General features: G+C 35.9%; 1 protein-coding gene across 1 annotated transcript; it reads left to right on the forward strand.

Moving 5' to 3' along the window:
* The first annotated feature begins 5,539 nt into the window (after nucleotides 1-5,539).
* LOC116567962 (serine palmitoyltransferase small subunit A-like) lies at nucleotides 5,540-5,749 on the forward strand. Its single transcript, XM_032303359.1, has one exon. It carries the CDS (start codon nucleotides 5,543-5,545, stop codon nucleotides 5,747-5,749), a length of 207 nt encoding a protein of 68 aa, XP_032159250.1. The 5' UTR covers nucleotides 5,540-5,542.
* Nucleotides 5,750-19,931: the final 14,182 nt, after the last annotated feature.

Raw genomic sequence — 19,931 nt, forward strand, 5'->3', positions numbered from 1 at the left:
GCAGCTTTGGGAGCTGGGGTTTCTTTATATGATGTTATCAATTTAGGCACTACTTCTTTAGAATCACCAACATATTTACCATTTCTGTTGCCTGTTTTCTTTTCTGTGTCTTCAACCTACCATCTAGGATGATTTTGTTTCTTCCTAAGGAAATAACTTCAGTGTTTCTCTTAGTGCTAGCCTACTTTTGAAGAATTTCCTATTTTTGTTTATAAATGAATTAAATTAAACTTCATTTGTGATGACAGAATTTTTTCTGATGGGTTATAGAATTCTAGACTAGCATTTTTTTTTTTTTTCTCTACAGTTTAAATAGGTCATGGCTTCCTGGTTTCTACAGCTTCTGTTGGAAAGTCATCTGCTAGTGTTGTTTCGTTCCTTTGTAGGTAATGTGATTTCACTCCCCCTCCTTCACCCATGGCCCCAGATGCTTTTGAAGTTCTTTTCTTGGTCTTGATTTTCAGCAGTTTTGCTATAATGTGCCTAGTTGTGGGTTGGTTATGTATGTACGCATGCTGCTTGTGTTCATTGAGATTCCAATATGTGGCTTGATGCCTTTAATCAGTTTTGGAAAATTCTTACCTGTTATCTCTTCTAATATTGCTTCTTCCCCATTCACTCTCTTGCTTTTTCCAGACCTAAATTACATATCTTTTAGACCTTCCACCATGTCCTGCAGGTCTGTTATGCTCTTCTATTTCTCCCTCTTTCCCTCTTGGTACTTTCTATTGACCTATTTTTTCCAGTTCACTAACATACTTTTCAGCTGTGTCTAATCTACTTTCAAAGTTCTCCACTGAATTCCTAATTTAAATTATTGTATTTCTTTCAGTTTTAGAATTTCCATCTGATTCTTTTTGAAATAGATTCCAGTTCTCTGGATGGAGAAAGTTTCTCACCTATTTTTGAACATGTTAGTCATAGTTACTACAATTTGAATTTTTCCCTCTTGTTGTTCAGACATTTGGTCTTGTCTTCTGATACATTGTAACATTTGTTTGAATCTTAGACATAGTGTATAAAACATTGTAGAGATATTTTGAGACTCTTAATGATGTTATTTTACTTTAGAGGATATATACTTTTGCTTCTAAAAGTAACCAGCCTAGGGGCAATTTATCTCAATCCAATCTATAACTGAGTTCATTGAAAACAGATTTATTATGATTTTTTGAATTACCATATAATGTATTACTTGTTTCAGTATACAATTACTTGTTTTAAGTTTAACATATAATGTATTACTTGTTTCAGTATACAATTAAGTGTAATACAGAGCACAACCTGGATTAGTTCTTGAGGGACACAGCAGTGCTCTAGTATCTGACTTTTGAGGGATTTCTCCTCTGCTTTCTCCAGTCACATGTGTCTTTTAAGATATTTGAAGCACGTTATAAATGTAATCATGTCAGTGGTTTCCTATAGAATTGGTCAGAGAGATTACCCCTTAATATCCAATTAGCAAGTGGAAAAACATCTTCAGCAAACCACAGGGCGATCCTGGCATCAGAATACAAGATGGTTTCACCCTAGTCTGGGGTTAACTTTCTGCTTTATAGCTCTGGGAGGTGGCTAGAATACTGCTTTGGCAGTAGTGTCCTTCTCCTCATCTAGAAGCACTGCAGCTATCCTTTGGAGACATGGTGCTTGGCCTCGGAGGCCCAGAATCCTGCCATTACCTTCACTAACCTGCATACCTAGTACCCTTCATATTCTGGATCAAGATGAGTCTTTACTGAGAGAACAGGCCATGGATGTTTCTTGGCTAGCAGAGCCTAGGGAATCATTTACAAACCCAGTTTGTTATATATACATTGTATATGATCATACTATAGTATAGTGGTTAAAAGCAGAGGCTTTAGAATCAGACAGATCTGGGTTTGAATACTGATCTTGCTGCTTACTAGTAAAATATTTTTACTCTCTGGGTTTCTGTTTTCTAATTTCAAAGTATGAATAATAATATTATGTACCCCTGGGGTTCCTGGATGGCTTAGTCATTAAGCATCTGCCTTTGGCTCAGGGTTCCGGGATCTAGCCCACACTGGGCTCCCTGCTCAGCAGGAAGCCTGCTCCTCCCTCTCCTACTCTCCCTGCTTGTATTCCCTCTCTCCCGGTCTCTCGCTGTCAAATAAATACATAAAAATCTTTAAAAAAATAATATGTACCCCTAGTGTTGCTGGAAGGAATAAATAATATACTTAAGGTACCTAGGTCAGTGCATACATAGCTCATAGTAGATATTTAATCAATATCAATGGTAAGAAAATATACTCTTTTCTAAGTTTAGCTTTGGTTCTGGGCAATCATTTCATTAGGTATGCCTCAGTTTTCCTTCTAATTAGAGGGGAAAAGAGACTCATTCATCTCCTAAACTTTGCTTAATTAAGATTAGGAAATGCACATGAAGACTTTGAATGAAATATTCTAAGTTTTGACATAACATATTCCCAGATGTGTTCAGACGACAATTGGTTCATCCGACTAGAAACTATTTCCTAGACTATCCAAGTTCATTCCTCTGTCTACAAGCATTACTTGATTATATTTTAAAGAGAGACAAGGATCTTTTCTATTTTAAAAAATTTATGAGAAAGAAACATAACTCACAAAATTCCCGTGTTTAATAACCAAGCAAGCCCTTCCTTAGAGCGAATCTAAATGCTTTGTGCTAGAGCTCAGATTTATTTCTTCTCATACCTTTGCTAGATGGGTAAATTCCTCCAGAATGGGTAAATTGCTCCTGTTCACTATGGTATCCCCAGGACTTGGCATATAATAAGCTTTCAGTATTTGTTGAATGAATGAATGAACGAATAAATGAAAGAGAACCCCCAAATTCTGAAACTTTGAAATTCTGAACACTAGAATTTGATGAAAACATGTATGGTGACTATCCCATCCTTGTGCCAAAGATAGGACCATCTTCCCCAGCTTCCTGATAGGGATCCCTACTGATCCTTTTTGAATACATCAGTAACAGGTAACTTACTTCTTTGAGACAGCCTGTTTCATTATTGAACAACTTTGGTTATTAAAATGAATTTTATTTAGGTAGAGCTCAAAGATTGATTAAAACATTTTTTATTGTAGTGTTTTATGTGTCAGGCCTGAGGATAGCACGTGTGGCTTCCATTTACATGTATGTGTCTCCAACCTAATAAGGGGGTCAGTTTAGCCAATTTTGCAGGAGAAAAATAAAATCATCTTGGTGAACATATAGCACTGCCTATCATACAAGTCAGGAAGGTAATTTTTAGGTTTTTTCCCCTCCTAGAAACAAAATATACACCTATTTTAAAATTCACTTTGTACTGTAGGATTAGATTGAAAAACAGATACCCCATCTCTAAGTTGCATTTTCCAGGGGCAATTAGACATTTCTTTTGGTATTTATCTCATTATTTCATAATACAAGATAAGCATGCAGCTTTCTTAATATCATTCCTTTTCTCAAACATTTTCCCCCTTTCCTCAAATTTTGATTGTGTGTATTACATTTTTCCAGACGACATCCTTGGGAGATTCCCAGATACCAGGAGACTGGCATGTTTAAACAATCTTTTTCTGTCTCATGCTCAAGCAACAGTTCACTTGAAACGCCATTTAGGTTGGAATCATTTTTCTTCAAAATTTTGAGGACATTTGTCCATTATCCTCTGATATCTAATTTTGTTTTTGAGAAGTCCAACACTATTCTGATTTCTGAACTTTAAAAAAAAAAATCTTGTATTTTTTTCTTTTTTTCTTCTTTCTTCCACGGAAATCCTGGGATCTGATCTTTATCACTACCATTCTTAAATTGCACAGTGATGATATAAGTCCATTTATTACATAGATTTTTGGTGGGCCCTTTCAATTGTGAAATTTATGTCCTTCAATTTAGGGAACTTTTCGGGTATTATTTCTTTGGTCATTTCCTTCTCCATGTTTTTTCTTTCCAAAACTTAATTTATCAGGAGTTGAACATCCTGAATTTTATCTTCTAATTTTGTCTTCTATTTTTATGTGTTTCCTTGTTATACTTTCTGAGAGATTTCTTCAATTATATCTTTAAATATTTTTATTGAATTATTTTGCTCCTGCTTTTATATTTTAATTTCTAAGAACTCTTTTTCTTTCTCCTCCTTCTTTTTTGAGTCCCTGCTTTCAAATAATTTGGTTACATAGGTAGGAGTGGATTTACTCAATCATAAGGTAATTTTAAAAAATCTTTTAAATGTTTTTAAAAAAATTATTCAATTTACTTAAACTAAAAAAATGATCGCTCATTTTTCCCACCACCCTTTCCCTGCCTCTGGCAACTACCAACCTGTTCAATATATTTATGAGCATGTGTGTGTGTGTGTGTGTGTGTGTGTGTGTCTCCAGATCCCACATGTAAGAACAATCATAGGAATTTTTCTTTCTCTGTCTGACTTCTTTCACTTAGCAAAATGTCCCCAAGTCCCAACCATATTGTTGCAAATGGCAAGATTTCATAATTTTTTGTGGCTGAACAACATTCCATAGTATATATACCACAATTTATTAATTTACTTATTCATCCATCAATGGACACCTAGGTTGTTTGCATATCTTGGCTATTATAAACAATGAAGCAATGAACATGGGGGTGAACATACCTTTTTGAAGATCAATTTAACTGTTGTTAGATATCTGTGCATTTTCTCTTCATGATTCCTCCCAGATTTCTTATATAATATTTCTTTAATCTTTTCTAAAGGCTTTTTTCCCCCACCTCTTTATTCTAAATATATAATCTCAACACTGCCAAGGCCTTCATTGACTTCTTTATTTGGGAAAATATGAGGTCAAACAGAGCATATAAAAAAAGAAATGATTCAAGAGATTTAATCTACAATCTGAACATACTGGTCCAATTTTCAATATTCATCAATTCAATTCCTATTCAGGAAATTATAGGCAAACTGCTGAAAATAAAAAATAAAGAGAAAATCTGGAGATAAGCCCATACTTATATTGTCACTTAATCTATAACAAAGGAGGCAAGAATATATAATGAGAAAAAGGCAATTTTTTCAATAAATAAAGACATTGGGAAAACTGGATGGCTACATGCAAAATAAATTGAAACTGGACCATTTTTTAACATAATACACAAAATAAACTCAAAATGGACTAACGACCTCAATTTGAGAACTGAAACCATAAAACCCCTCAAATAAAACATAGGCAGTAATAGACATTGATTTTAGCAACACACTTATGGATGTGTTTCCTCAAGAAAGGGGAAAAAAACAAAAATAAACTATTGGCACCACACCAGATAAAAAGCTTTTGCTTAGCAAAGGAAACCATCAACAAGATGAAAAGTCAACCTACTGAATGGAAAAAGATGTTTGTAAGTCATATATCCAATAAGAGGTTAATATCAAGAAAATATAAAGAACTTATACAACTCAACACCAAAAAGACAATCTGATTTAAAAATGGGCAAAAGGGACCTGGATAGACATTTTATCAAAAAAGACATACAGAGACTGATGTTCAACCTCAATGAGGGAGGCCTGTGGTGGGCATGGCACTGGCATGGGCCTGGAAACAAATGTCCTGGTTCTACTACCAGTATCTGCTGGTCACGGTGCTCTGCATGCTGGAGCCCTGGGAGAGGACTGTGTTCAATTCCGTGCTGGTTTTGATCATGGGGATGGCCCTGTACACAGGCTACATCTTCATGCCTCAGCACATCATGGCAATACTGCACCACTTTGAACTCGTACAGTGACCAAGACGTGACCCAAACTGAGTGGCTCTTTGGGGAAGGACCATCCTCTGAAGGTGGAATGAAGCCTCATCAGATGTCATAAGAAACCCTACTAGATGTCAACACAACCAACCCTATGAATATGACGACTAAAATCCATGAGTAGAACAGGAAAACGATCTCGACTCATGTGTGTTCTTTATTTTTTATTTTAAAAGAGGCTCTTGTGTACCCAACTTTTGTAGCAACATGAACGGGACTGGAAGAGATTATGCTGAGTGAAATAAGTCAAGCAGAGAGAGTCAATTATCATATGGTTTCACTTATTTGTGGAGCGTAACAAATAGCATGGAGGACATGGGGAGAAAGAGAGGAGAAGGGAATTGGGGGAAATTGGAAGGGGAGGTGAACCATGGGAGACTATGGACTCTGAAAAACAATCTGAGCGTTTTGAAGAGGCGGGGGGTGGGAGGTCAGGGTACCAGGTGGTGGGTATTATAGAGGGCACGGATTGCATGGAGCACTGGGTGTGGTGCAAAAATAATGAATACTGTTATGCTGAAAATAAAAAATAAATTAAAAATAATAATAATAAATTTAAAAAATTCAAAAATAAAAAAGAGGCTCTTGTATAATAGTTTTTGTCTATTTTAACATTGTAGTCATTTGCACTTTGTTATCAGTATTTTCTTAACCTTTGTGACTGTTTCAGTATTACCCTGTGAAAGCTTTTCTTAATGTAACTTTGAGTACATTTTAATTGCTTTCTATTTCTAAAACCCAAAGACATTAGCTGGCTGTACGGTTCTTGCTTTCATATGGCACATACATCTGCCTGGATATATTTCTATTCTTGACCAAAGTTTTATAAGAAACAATACAAGATCCGGGGCAGGGAGATGGGGAGGGAGGATATTTTATCAAGAACTATTTGCAAAAGACTTACCTGTAAGTTTGAACTCAGGAGTATGGTTTTAGCTATCTAGACTCTACTCTTAACAGCTTTTGCTTTAAAGCTACTCAAGTATTTCTTAACAATGAAAAAGAAAGATCTTGCTAAAGTTAGAATAAGGAACATTTCACCTTTTAAATATTTAGTTCTTACGTGGACACATTTCCAGAAAACTTTGGTGGTGATTCTTAATGACAAAAGTTGGTTAAATAACATTATTATGTAATGCTTATATACCATAGAGTTTTTAGGAGAAAGTAAATCAGTTGCCTCTGAGGGCTGTTGTAAACAATGTCCTTCCTTAAATTTAGATTCCTGATTGTAATGGGAGCTGCAGATGCATTTGCACATTGCAATAAGATGAGATGAATTGTTAAAAACTATAGCAAAAAGAAATGTAAACGTGGTTAAAATCCTTTCATTGTTCGTATTTTTTAAAAAGATTTTTATTCCTTAAATGTAAAATGACTACCTGATTTTTTTATGTAAACTCATTAAATTCAAAGAAAAAAAAAAAGACATACAGATGGCCAACAGACACATAAAAAGATGCTCAATGTCAGTAATCATTAGGAAAATGCAGTAAGATATCATCTAACACCAGTCGGAATGGTTACTACTAAAAAGACAAGTAATAACAAGTGTTGGCAAGAATGTGGAGAAAAGGGAACCCTTATGGACTGTTGGTGGGAATGTAAATTGATACCACTGTGGAAAGCAGTATGGAGGTTCTTAAAAAAATTGAAAATAGAAATACCGAAGGATCCAGTAATCCCCCTGGATATTTGCCCAAACAAATGAAAATACAAATTCAGAAAGCTATATGCATCTATATGTTTATTGCAGCATTATTTACACTAACCAAAATATGGAAGGAACCCAAGTGTCCATCAGTAGGTGAATGGATAAAGAAGATATGGAAGAGTGGGATACACACACACACACACACACACACACAGGCACACAAGAATATTATGCATCCATTAAAAAGGATGAGATCTTGCCATTTATGACAACATGAATGGATCTAGAGGGTATTTTACTAAGTGAAATAAGTCAGAGAGAGCGACATAAACACCATATGATTTTTGTTGAAAAAACAAAACAAATGAACAAAAAAAAACGGACTCTTAAATGGTGGTTGCCGGAGGAGAGGTGAATGGGGGCATGTACGAAATAGGTGAAGGGGATTAAGAGGTACAAATTTCCAGTTATAAAGTAAGTAAGTCATGGAGATGGAAGGTTGAGCACCATATAGTCAATAATATAGTCACATTGTATGGTGACAAGGGTTGACTACACTTAACCATACTGAGCATTTAGTAACGTATACAATTGTTGAATCACTTTGTACACTTGAAACTAATGTAATATTATATGTCAACTATATATTTTTTTGAGTTCACTATGTCTTTTTTTTTTTTAAAGATTTTTATTTATTTATTTGACAGACAGAGATCACAAGCAGGCAGAGAAGCAGTCAGAGAGAGAAGAGGAAGCAGGCTCCATGCCGAGCAGAGAGCCTGATGTGGGGCTCGATCCCAGGACCCTGGGATCATGACTTGAGCCAAAGGCAGAGGCTTTAACCCACTGAGCCACCCAGGCACCCCTGTCAACTATATTTTAATAACCAATTAAAAAGTAAAGAAAAAAAGAGGGAAAAACTTAAAAGCAGCCAGAGCTGGGAGGGGGCACAACATACTGGGATACACAAATAATCTATTAGAGCTGACTTCTCAGAGGAAGTAAGGAAGGCTAGAAGAAATGGAATGGTACATTTCATCAACCAGAATTCAATATGTTATGACAATATCCTTAAAATATGAGGTGGAATAGAGCATTTTTGGATAAATAAAAGCTAAGAGACTTTGTTGCCAGCAAAATTACATTAAAAGAAATGCTAAAGTGTAGTTATTAGGCTGAAGGAAAATGATACCAGATGAAAATTCAGATCTACAGGAATGAAAGCAGAGCATAAAACAGAACACTACCTTATTTTTCCCTCTTAATTTCTTTAAAGGATAAGTGACTGCTTAAGATTACACTAGCCAGGGAGTTGAGGGAAACTGGAAGGGGAGATGAACCATGAGAGACTATAGACTCTGAAAAACAATCTGAGGGTTTTGAAGGGGCGGGGGGTGGGAGGTTGGGGGACCCAGGTGGTGGGTATTATGGAGTGCATATATGGCATGGAACACTGGGTGTGGTGTATAAACAATAAATTCTGTTACGCTGAAAAGAAATGAATAAAAAAGATAATGTATATATATAAAAAAGACTACATTAGTCAGAATATCTTGTAGGGCATATAATACAGGTAGAAGTATAATATATGGCAATAATAGCACAAAGGATGGAGGAGTAAATGGAAATATGGTGTTGCAAGAGTCTCACAATCCATGTAAAGTATCACTATACTAATTATGAGTAGATTATGACAAATTAACAAAACCTATGGTAATGTCTAGAGCAACCACAAGAAAAAAATCTCCAGAGATACTGCTTAAAGACCAGTAAAGAAATAAAATGGAATAGCAAAAAAGTTCAATTAATCAAAAAACATTAAAAGGCAGGGAAGGAAAAACAAAGGGGGAAAAATCCAGATGGGATAAGTAGGAAAGAAATAGCAAGATGGTAGTCATCCCCAACGATATCAATAACTACATTAAATAAATGTGGACTAAATAGTTTACTTAAAAGATAAATTTTCACATAGGATAAAAAAATCAAGGCTCAGGTATATCATATACAGAGGAGACACCGCTTAAATACAAAGAACACACATACAGGTTCATAGTCAAAGATGAAAAAAGATATACAACTAAACAGTAGGTAGAAGCAACTTGGTGTGACTATATTAGTACCAATAAATTTGAAGTCAAGGAATATTTCCAGATATAGAGAGGGACACTTCACAATGATAAAAGGGTCAATTCATCAGGAAAACATAACAATTCTAAATATAAATGCATCTAATAACAGAAGCAAAACATGTCAGAACTGAAGAGAAAAATAGACAAATATCCAATTATAGTGGGAGATTTTAATAACTTTCTCTAAGTAATTTATAGAACAAGTACATTAAAAAGTTAGTAAGGATAAAAGGTTTTGAACTGTACAAGCAACAACTTGACTTAACCGACATTTATAGAACACTCTACCCTGTAACAACAGAATGAACATTTGAGTGCTCAGGGAATATTCCCCAAGTGGGACCATATGCTGGGCCATAAAATAACTTGCAATGCTTTCAAAAGATTAATATCTTACAGAGCATATTCTTTGACTACAGTAAAATTAAATTAGAAATCAGTAACAATAAGGTATCTAGAAAAATTCCCCAATACTTGGAAATATAACAACACTTGCATAAATAGCCCATGTCTCAAAGAAGAAATCATAAGGAAAATTGGAAAGTGAAACAAAATGTCAGTATACTTCTCAAGAAATACTTAAAGGGAAGTTTAAAGCTTTTTTTTTTTTAAGAAAAGAAGAAATGTTTAAAATCAATGATGACATTTTACCTTAAAAATCTAGAAAAAGAAGAACAAATTAAAAACAAAGAAAAGAAAAGGCAGGAAAAAAGTAAAAGACAACAAGATATTCATAATGCCAAATGGATTCTTTGAAAAGATTAATAAAATCCATAATCCCCTAATGAGGCTATTCAAGAAAAAAATTCAAAATCAGGAATTAAAGAAAGAACATCATTATAGATATTACAGATATAAAAAGGACAAAATGAAGAATTACGAACACTTTTATACTAATAAATATGATAATTTCAATTAAAATAGACAAATTCACTGGAAAAAAAAACCTTAAAATTGACTCAAGAGAAATAAAAATTGGGGCACCTGGGTTGCTCAGTCCGACAAACATCTGTCTTCGCCTTGGGTTATGATCCCAGGGTGGTGGAATCAAGCCCCACCTCTAGCTCCCTGCTCAGTGGGGAGTCTGCTTCTCCCTTTTCCCTTCATCTCTGCTAGTGTTCTCTCTCGCTCTTTCGCTCTCAAAATAAATAAAATAAATACATAAATAAAATCTTAAAAGAAAAATAAAAAATTGAATAAAAATGAAGAAAATTCACAAGCCTTCTCACAAAGAAAGCTGCCTTTCCAGTTGGTTTTATTAGTGAATTTTATTAATCATCTAAGGAGGAAAAGTCCTATTTCTACATAAACTCATTCTGAAGACAGAGAAAAAAACCCCAAATCATTTTATGAAGTCAACATTACACAAACTGGAGTAGGGGAGGTAGATTCTAAACTAACCCCCCCCCAAAAAAACCTCTATAAGGAAAGAAAATGGAAGACCGTTAACTTTCAAGATCATAGATTTAAAAAGTCCTCAACAAAGCGTTGGCATACTGAACCCAGGAATATATAAAAGGAATAATTAAAAAACAAACATAATTTAAGAAGGATTTTTTATTAAGATCAAGTGGGGTTAATCCCCCCAAAATTTAAGGATGGTTTTAAACTTCAAAATCACTCAGTATAATTCACCACATTCACAGAATGAAGAAGAAAAGCCAATGAGTGACTCAATAAATGCAGGAAATAATTTGAAAACATTCAATACTCATTCATGAGTAAAGTGTTCACCAGAGAAGGGATATAGCCTCTTCAATATGATAATGAGCATTTATGAAAAATTCTATAGCTAACATCATATTTAATAGTAAAATATTGAATGCTTATCTCTTAAAATTGGGAAAAGTGCTCCCACTACCCCTACTCAGTATTGTATGGAAGACCCTAGCCAGTACAATAAGGCAAGCAAGAGAAAGAGTGGGATAAAGTTTGAAAAAGATGAAGTAAAATTGTCTTTTTTCTCAGATGGCATAATGGTGTATGTAGGAAATGCTAAGGAATCCCAAATTACTGGAATTACTAAGTGCCTTTAGAAAATCATGGGATATAAAGTCAATGTACAAAGATAAATCATATTTGTTTATACTAGCAGTATAAAAGTGGACAATTAAATGTAAAAAGCTAATTACAGGTGCACCTGGGTGGCTCACTGGGCTAAGCCTCTGCCTTCAGTTCAGGTCATGATCCCAGGGTCCTGGGATTGAGCCCCACATTGAGCTCTCTGCTCAGCGGGAAGCCTCCTCCCCCTACCCCCTCTGCCTGCCTCTCTGCCTACTTGTGACCTCTGTCTGTCAAAAAAAAGGATAATTACAATAGTATCAAAACCAAAATACTTAGGAATAAACTTAATAGAAGTATAAAATGTGAACACTGAGTATAAAAGGTTGTTGAGAGAAATTAAAGAAGACATAAACAAGAGGAGAGATATATTGTGGTCATGGATTGGAAGAATCAGTATGGCAAAAGTGCCCGTTCTCTACGAACAGAGCTATAGATTTAATGCAATCCCAACCGAATTCTAGTAAATATTTAAAAATATAAATTGACATGTTGATCCTAAAATTTAAGTAGAAATGCAAAGAACTAGAATAGTCAATAGTCAAAACAATCTGGAAAGAGAATAAATTTGGAGAATTCTCATTATCTGATTAAATGAACACTTTATAGTAATTAATACTTTACAGCATAGTAATTTCTATGAAGCATAAAAATTAGATCACTAGAACAGGATAGAGTCCAGAAAGAGACTTACACATATATGGTAAATTGATTTTTGATCAATTAACAAGTCAGTTCAGTAGAGGAAAGCACAATCTTTCCCAAATGGTGCTTCAACAGCAGGATAAATGTATTTTAAGAATGTACATTTACCCTTATATCATATTATATACAAAATTAATTTGAGATGGAATATAGGCCTAAACATAAAAGTTAGAATTATAAAAATTCTAGAAGAAAATATAGAGAATATTTTTGTGACCTTGGAGTCACAAAATATCTCTTTGGTCACAAAAAGCACTAGCCAAAAAGAAGAAATATTGATAAATTAGATTTATCAAAATTCAAAGCTTCTGCTCATCAAAAGACATCATTAAAATGAAAAGGCCAGCCAATCTAGGAAAAAATATTTGCAAAACATATATCTGACAAAGAATTTCTTTCTGGTATATATGAAGAGCTCTTACAAATCAATTGTAAAAAGATAATCCAGCAAACAAAATGGGCAAAAGGCTTGCATAAACACTTCACAAAAGAAGATATATATATATATATATATATGGCTAATATGCAAATGAAAATGTGTTCACTAGTCATTAGGAAAATGCAAATTAAAACCACAATGAAATAACACTACATACACATATTCTCAGAATGGCTGTAATTAGGGGTATATGGCAGGCTTGGTCAGGAGAACAAATGACTCTTGATCTCTGAGTTGTAAGTTTGAACCCCATGTTGGGAGTAGAGATTACTTAAAAATAAAATATTTAAAATATGTTTATACTAAAAAGAGAAATTAGAACTTGCATAATTGGGAGTATCAAATAGTATAAGCACTTTGCAATAGCGTTTGGAAGTTTTTAAAAAGTTAAACACAAACAATGGAGTGCATATATCCCTTGGTATCAGTATTTTTGTATCCTTTGGGTAATTATCTACTAGTGCAATTGCTGGATGGTAAGGTGGTTCTATTTTTAACTTTTTGAGGATCCTCCATATTGTTTTCCAGTGCGGCTATACCAGTTTGCATTTCCACCAAAAGTGTGAGAGGGTTACCCTTTCTCCCCCACCTCATCAACACCTGTTGTTTCCTATGTTGTTAATTTTAGCCATCCTGACAGATGTGTGGTGATGTCTCATTGTGGTTTTGATTTGTATTTCCCTGATGGTTAGTGATATTGAGCATCTTTTCATGTGTCTGTTGGCCCTGTGTATGTCTTCTTTGGAAAGATGTCTATTCATGTCTTCTGCCCATTATTTATTTATTTATTTATTTAAAATAAGCTTTATTTTTTATTTTTTTTTAAAGATTTTATTTATTTATTTGACAGAGAGAAATCACAAGTAGATGGAGAAGCAGGCAGAGAGAGAGAGGGAGGAGGAAGCAGGCTCCCCGCTGAGCAGAGAGCCCGATGCGGGACTTGATCCCAGGACCCTGGGATCATGACCTGAGCCAAAGGCAGCGGCTTAACCCACTGAGCCACCCAGGCACCCACTTCTGCCCATTTTTTAAACTGGATTACTGTTTTTTGGATGTTGAATTTTATAACTTCTTTTGGATACTAACCCTTTATCAACTATGTCATTTGCGAATACCTTCGCCCATTCCATAGGTTAAGGCTCAGGGATTGGAATGACAAATATTGTTAAAATGTCTATGCTACCCAAAGCAATCTACACATTCAAGGTAATCCCTATCAAAATACCATCAACATTTTTCACAGAGCTGGAACAAACAATTCTAAAATTTATATGGAACTAGAAAAGACCACTTTAATTTTGTTGATTGTTTCCCTCACTGTGCAGAAGCTTTTTATTTTGATGAAGTCCTAATAGTTTATTTTTGTTTCCCTTGTCTTAGGAGGCATACAAAGTTGCTACAGTCAACGTCAAAGAGATTACTGCCTGTGTTCTCCTCTAGGATTTTTATGTTTTTCTGTCCTACATCTAGGTCTATCATCCATTTTTAATTTATTTTTGTGTATGGTGTAAGAAAGTGGTCCAGTTTCATTCTTTTGCATGTCGCTCTCCAGTTTTCCCAGTTATCATTGGTTGAAGAGACTCTTTTTTCCATCGGATATTCATTCTTTCCTGCTTTGTCAAAGATTAGTTGATCACATAGTTGTGGGTCCATTCTAGGGTTTCTATTCTGTTCCATTGATATATGTGTCTGTTTTTGTGCCAGTACCATTACTGTCTTGATGACTACAGTTTTGTAATATAACTTGAAGTCCAGAATTGTGATGCCTCTAACTTTGCTTCTCTTTTTCAAGATTGCTTTTTTTTTTCAGGGTCTTTTGTGGTTCCATACAAATTTTAGGATTGTTTGTTCTAGCTCTGTGAAAAATGCTGGTGGTATTTTGATAGCGATTGCATTATCAATAATGGACAAATTATGGAAAGAGCCCAATTGACTGATAAATGGATAAAGATAAAGAAGATGTGAGGTATATATATATATATATATATATAGAGAGAGAGAGAGAGAGAGAGACATATATGTAGGAATATTACTCAGCTATAAAAAAGAATGAAATCTTGTCATTTGCAATGTTGTGGATGGAACTAGAGAGTATTATGCTAAGTGAAATAAGTCATTCAGAAAAAGACAAATACCATATTACTTCACTCATGCATGGAATTTAAGGAACAAAAAGATGAACATATGGGGAAAAAAGAGAGTCAAACCATAAAACAGACTCTTTTTTAAAAAATTAATTTATTTTTTTCAGCATAACAGTATTCATTGTTTTTGCACCACATCCAGTGCTCCATGTAATCCATGCCCTCTCTCATACCCACCACCTGGTTCCCCCAACCTCCCATCCCCCGCCCCTTCAAAACCTTCAGATTGCTTTTCAGAGTCTCTCATGGTTCACCTCCCCTTCCAATTTCCCTCAACTCCCTTCTCCTCTCCATCTTCCCTTGTCCTCCATGCTATTTACTATGCTCCACAAATAAGTGAAACCATATGATAATTGACTCTCTCTGCTTGACTTATTTCACTCAGCCTAATCTCTTCCAGACCCGTCCCTGTTGCTACAAAAGTTGGGTATTCATCCTTTCTGATGGAGGCATAATACTCCAAAGTGTATATGGACCACATCTTCCTTATCCATTCATTCATTGAAGGGCATCTTGGTTCTTTCCACAGTTAGGTGACCGTGGCCATTGCTGCTATAAACATTGGGGTACAGATGACACTTCTTTTCACTACATCTGTATCTTTGGGGTAAATACCCAGTAGTGTAATTGCAGGGTCATAGGGAAGCTCTATTTTTAATTTCTTGAGGAATCACCACACTGTTTTCCAAAGTGGCTGCACCAACTTGCATTCCCACCAACAGTGTAGGAGGGTTCCCCTTTCTCCACATCCTCTCCAACACATGTTGTTTCCTGTCTTGTTAATTTTGGCCATTCTAACTGGTGTAAGGTGGTATCTCAATGTGGTTTTAATTTAAATCTCCCTGATGGCTAGTGATGATGAACATTTTTTCATGTGTCTGATAGCCATTTGTATGTCTTCGTTGGAGAAGTGTCTGTTCATATCTTCTGCCCATTTTTTTTAATATAATTGTCTGTTTTGTGTGTGTTGAGTTTGAGGAGTTCTTTATAGATCCTGGATAACAACCTTTTGTCTGTACTGTCATTTGCAAATATCTTCTCCTATTCTGTGGGTTGCCTCTTCGTTTTGTTGACTGTTTCCTTTGCTGTGCAGAAGTTTTTGAGTATAGGGATAGAGGGAGCATTCCTGAACTTCATAAAATCTATCTATGAAAGACCCACAGCAAATATCATCCTCAATGGGAAAACGCTTGCAACCTTCCCATTGAGATCAGGAACATGACAAGGAACACCACTCTTGTTCAACATAGTATTAGAAGTCCTAGCAACAGCAATCAGACAACAAAGAGAAATAAAAGGTATCTAAATTGGCAATGAAGAAGTCAAACTCTCTCTCTTTGCAGATGACATGATTCTTTATATGGAAAACCCAAAAGACTCCACCCCCAAACTACTCATTAGAAGAACTCATACAACAATTCAGCAACGTGGCAGGATACAAAGTCAATGTACAGAAATCAGAGGCTTTCTTATATACTAATAATGAAAATACAGAAAGGGAAATTAGAGAATCGATTCCATTTACTATAGCACCAAGAACCATAAGATACCTGGGAATAAACCTAACCAAAGAGGTAAAGGATCTGTATTTGAGGAACTACAGAAAACTCATCAAAGAAATTGAAGAAGACATAAAAAGATGGAAGACCATTCCATTCTCTTGGATCGGAAGAATAAACATTGTTAAAATGTCTATACTGCCTAGAGCAATCGATACTTTTTTTTTTAATTTTTTATTTTTTATAAACATATATTTTTATCCCCAGGAGTACAGGTCTGTGAATCGCCAGGTTTACACACTTCACAGCACTCACCAAAGCACATACCCTCCCCAATGTCCATAACCCCACTCCCCTTCTCCCAACCCTCCTCCCCCCAGCAACCCTCAGTTTGTTTTGTGAGATTAAGAGTCACTTATGGTTTGTCTCCCTCCCAATCCCATCTTGTTTCATTGATTCTTCTCCTACCCACTTAAGCCCCCATGTTGCATCACCACTTCCTCATATCAGGGAGATCATATGATAGTTGTCTTTCTCTGCTTGACTTATTTTGCTAAGCATGATACGCTCTAGTTCCATCCATGTTGTCGCAAGTGGCAAGATTTCATTTCTTTTGATGGCTGCATAGTATTCCATTGTGTATATATACCACATCTTCTTGATCCATTCATCTGTTGATGGACACCTAGGTTCTTTCCATAGTTTGGCTATTGTGGACATTGCTGCTATAAACATTCGGGTGCACGTGCCCCTTTGGATCACTACGTTTGTATCTTTAGGGTAAATACCCAGTAGTGCAATTGCTGGGTCATAGGGCAGTTCTATTTTCAACATTTTGAGGAACCTCCATGCTGTTTTCCAGAGAGGTTGCACCAGCTTGCATTCCCACCAACAGTGTAGGAGGGTTCCCCTTTCTCCACATCCTCGCCAGCATCTGTCATTTCCTGACTTGTTGATTTTAGCCATTCTGACTGGTGTGAGGTGATATCTCATTGTGGTTTTGATTTGTATTTCCCTGATGCCGAGCGATACATATCAGATAAAGGACTAGTGTCCAAAATCTATAAAGAACTTAGCAAACTCAACACCCAAAGAACAAATAATCCAATCAAGAAATGGGCAGAGGACATGAATAGACATTTCTGCAAAGAAGACATCCAGATGGCCAACAGACACATGAAAAAGTGCTCCATATCACTCGGCATCAGAGAAATCTATACTTTTAATGCCATTCCGATCAAAGTTCCACCAGTATTTTTCAAAGAGCTGGAGCAAATAATCCAAAAATTTGTATGGAATCAGAAGAGAACCCGAATTGCTAAGGAAATGTTGAAAAACAATAATGAAACTGGGGGCATCACGTTACCTGATTTCAAGCTTTCCTACAAAGCTGTGATCACCAAGACAGCATGGTACTGGCATAAAAGCAGACACATAGACTAGTGGAACAGAATAGAGAGCCCAGATATGGACTCTCAACTCTATGGTCAAATAATCTTTGACAAAACAGGAAAAAATATACAGTGGAAAAAAGACAGTCTCTTCAATAACATTGAAGATGGACAGCTATATGTAGAAGAATGAAACTCGACCATTCTCTTACACCGTTCACAAAGATAAACTTGAAATGGATAAAAGACCTCAACGTGAGACAGGAATCCATCAGAATCCTAGAGGAGAACAGAGGCAGTAACCTCTTTGATATCAGCCACAGCAACTTCTTTCAAGATATGTCTCCAAAGGCAAAGGAAACAAAAGTGAAGATGAACTTTTGGGACTTCATCAAGATCATAAAACAGACTCTTAACTACAGAGTACAAACTGAGGGTTGCTGGAGAGGAGCTGGATAGGGATGGGCTATGTTGGTGTTGGGCATAAAGGAGGGCCCTTGTGATGAGCAATGGGTGTTATAGGTAAGTGATAAATCACTATACTCTATATGTGAAACTAATATTGCACTGTATGTTAACTAATTGGCATTTAAAAACTTGAAGAAAACTTGAAAAAAAAATGTTAAATATGAACCTACTCTATAATGCAAGAATTTAACTCTTAGATGTTAACCCAAGAGAAAAAAAAACATGTTGGCAAAAAGACTTGTGTAAGGATGTTCATAACAACTTTATTCATGAAAGCCAAAAATTGTAAACAACCCAAGCATCCATCAACAGGAGAATGAATAAATAAATTATGCTATATCCATACAATGGAATTCTATACAGCAATAAAAAGGAACAAACTACAGATGCACACAACATACCTAAATTTAAAAAGAATTATCCTAAATTAAAGAAGCCAGTCACAAAAGACTATGACTGTGTAATCCCATTTATATGAAAAACTAGAAAAGGCAAAATTACAGTGATGGGAATGAGATCCATGATTGCCGGCTAACAGGGAATGTGGGGAGGGGATTGACTGTAAAGAGGCTGGAAGAACGTTTTTGGGTGATAGAAATGTTCTATATATTGATTGTAGTGGTGATTATATGCTGTATACCCTTGTGGAAATTTAGTAAAGTATATGTTTCTAATGGGTAAAGTTTATTGTCAGTAAATTATGCCTCACTAAAGGTGATTTTAAAAACACAACCCTCGGGGGGCACCTGGGTGGTGCAGTTGGTTAAGCATCCAACTCTTGGTCAGTTGAGTCATGATCACAGGGTCATGAGGTTAAGCCCAGCCTAGGGCTCTGTAGTCAGTGCAGAGTCTGCTTAAGTTTCTCTCTTCCCTCTCCTTCTGCCCCTCCCCCACCTCTAAAATAATATATAAATAAATCTTTAAAAATACCTTATGAGGATAGGTGTTACTATCCCTGTTTTATAGCTGGAAAGGGTGGGATCAAAGCAATAATATAAAATTGCCTAAGTTCGTACAGCAAGTAAGCGACAAATATGAACCTCCACATGTCTTTGATGCCAAAGGACATGTTCTTTCTGTTACACAAAGAACTTGAAAATGGTTATGGGTATGTGTTTATTTACATATGTAGGCATCTTCTGTTCCTTCAACTAACATGGAAACTCTTCAAGGTGTGGACTTTCATGTATACCTCTTTTCTTGTTCCAGCTTGTAGAATGCTCTGTAACAGGGTCAGCCAGTGTGTAGACCGGATCTTGACCAACACTCCTGTGGGCAGTGACCTTGAATGGATTACAGCACATCTGAGGTATTGGTCCCCCTCCTCCTACAGGCATCTGGAGTCCCTGGGCTAGTTGCCCTGGCCGACATAAACTCCCTGTGTCACCTCAGGGTGCCATACAAATATTATTATTTTTTATTCCATGAAAAAGAATAGGAAGCACTGACTGACACAGGAAATGCTGCTGGAATTCAAAAGTGAGAGGGGGTAACTCTGGTTGAGATGCTCTGGGTCAAGGACCCAAGAGGAAGAACTTACTAATCAGAGACGAAGGGAAGGGAGGGTGTGGAAGGAGAAGAGAAGAATGGATAGGAGCGAGATTGGGCTTGACATATGTTTGGAGACAGTGAGCAAAGCCCCCAGCTTGGTGCTGGACTTCTGGAGATGTT

Source organism: Mustela erminea, chromosome 10 (assembly GCF_009829155.1).
Source record: "Mustela erminea isolate mMusErm1 chromosome 10, mMusErm1.Pri, whole genome shotgun sequence".
In the NCBI taxonomy this organism is placed as follows: Eukaryota; Metazoa; Chordata; class Mammalia; order Carnivora; family Mustelidae; genus Mustela; species Mustela erminea.

Bases quoted from the DNA above. Each gene is read 5' to 3' on its own strand.
- LOC116567962 (XM_032303359.1), top strand. From the start codon at position 5,543: ATGGCACTGGCATGGGCCTGGAAACAAATGTCCTGGTTCTACTACCAG.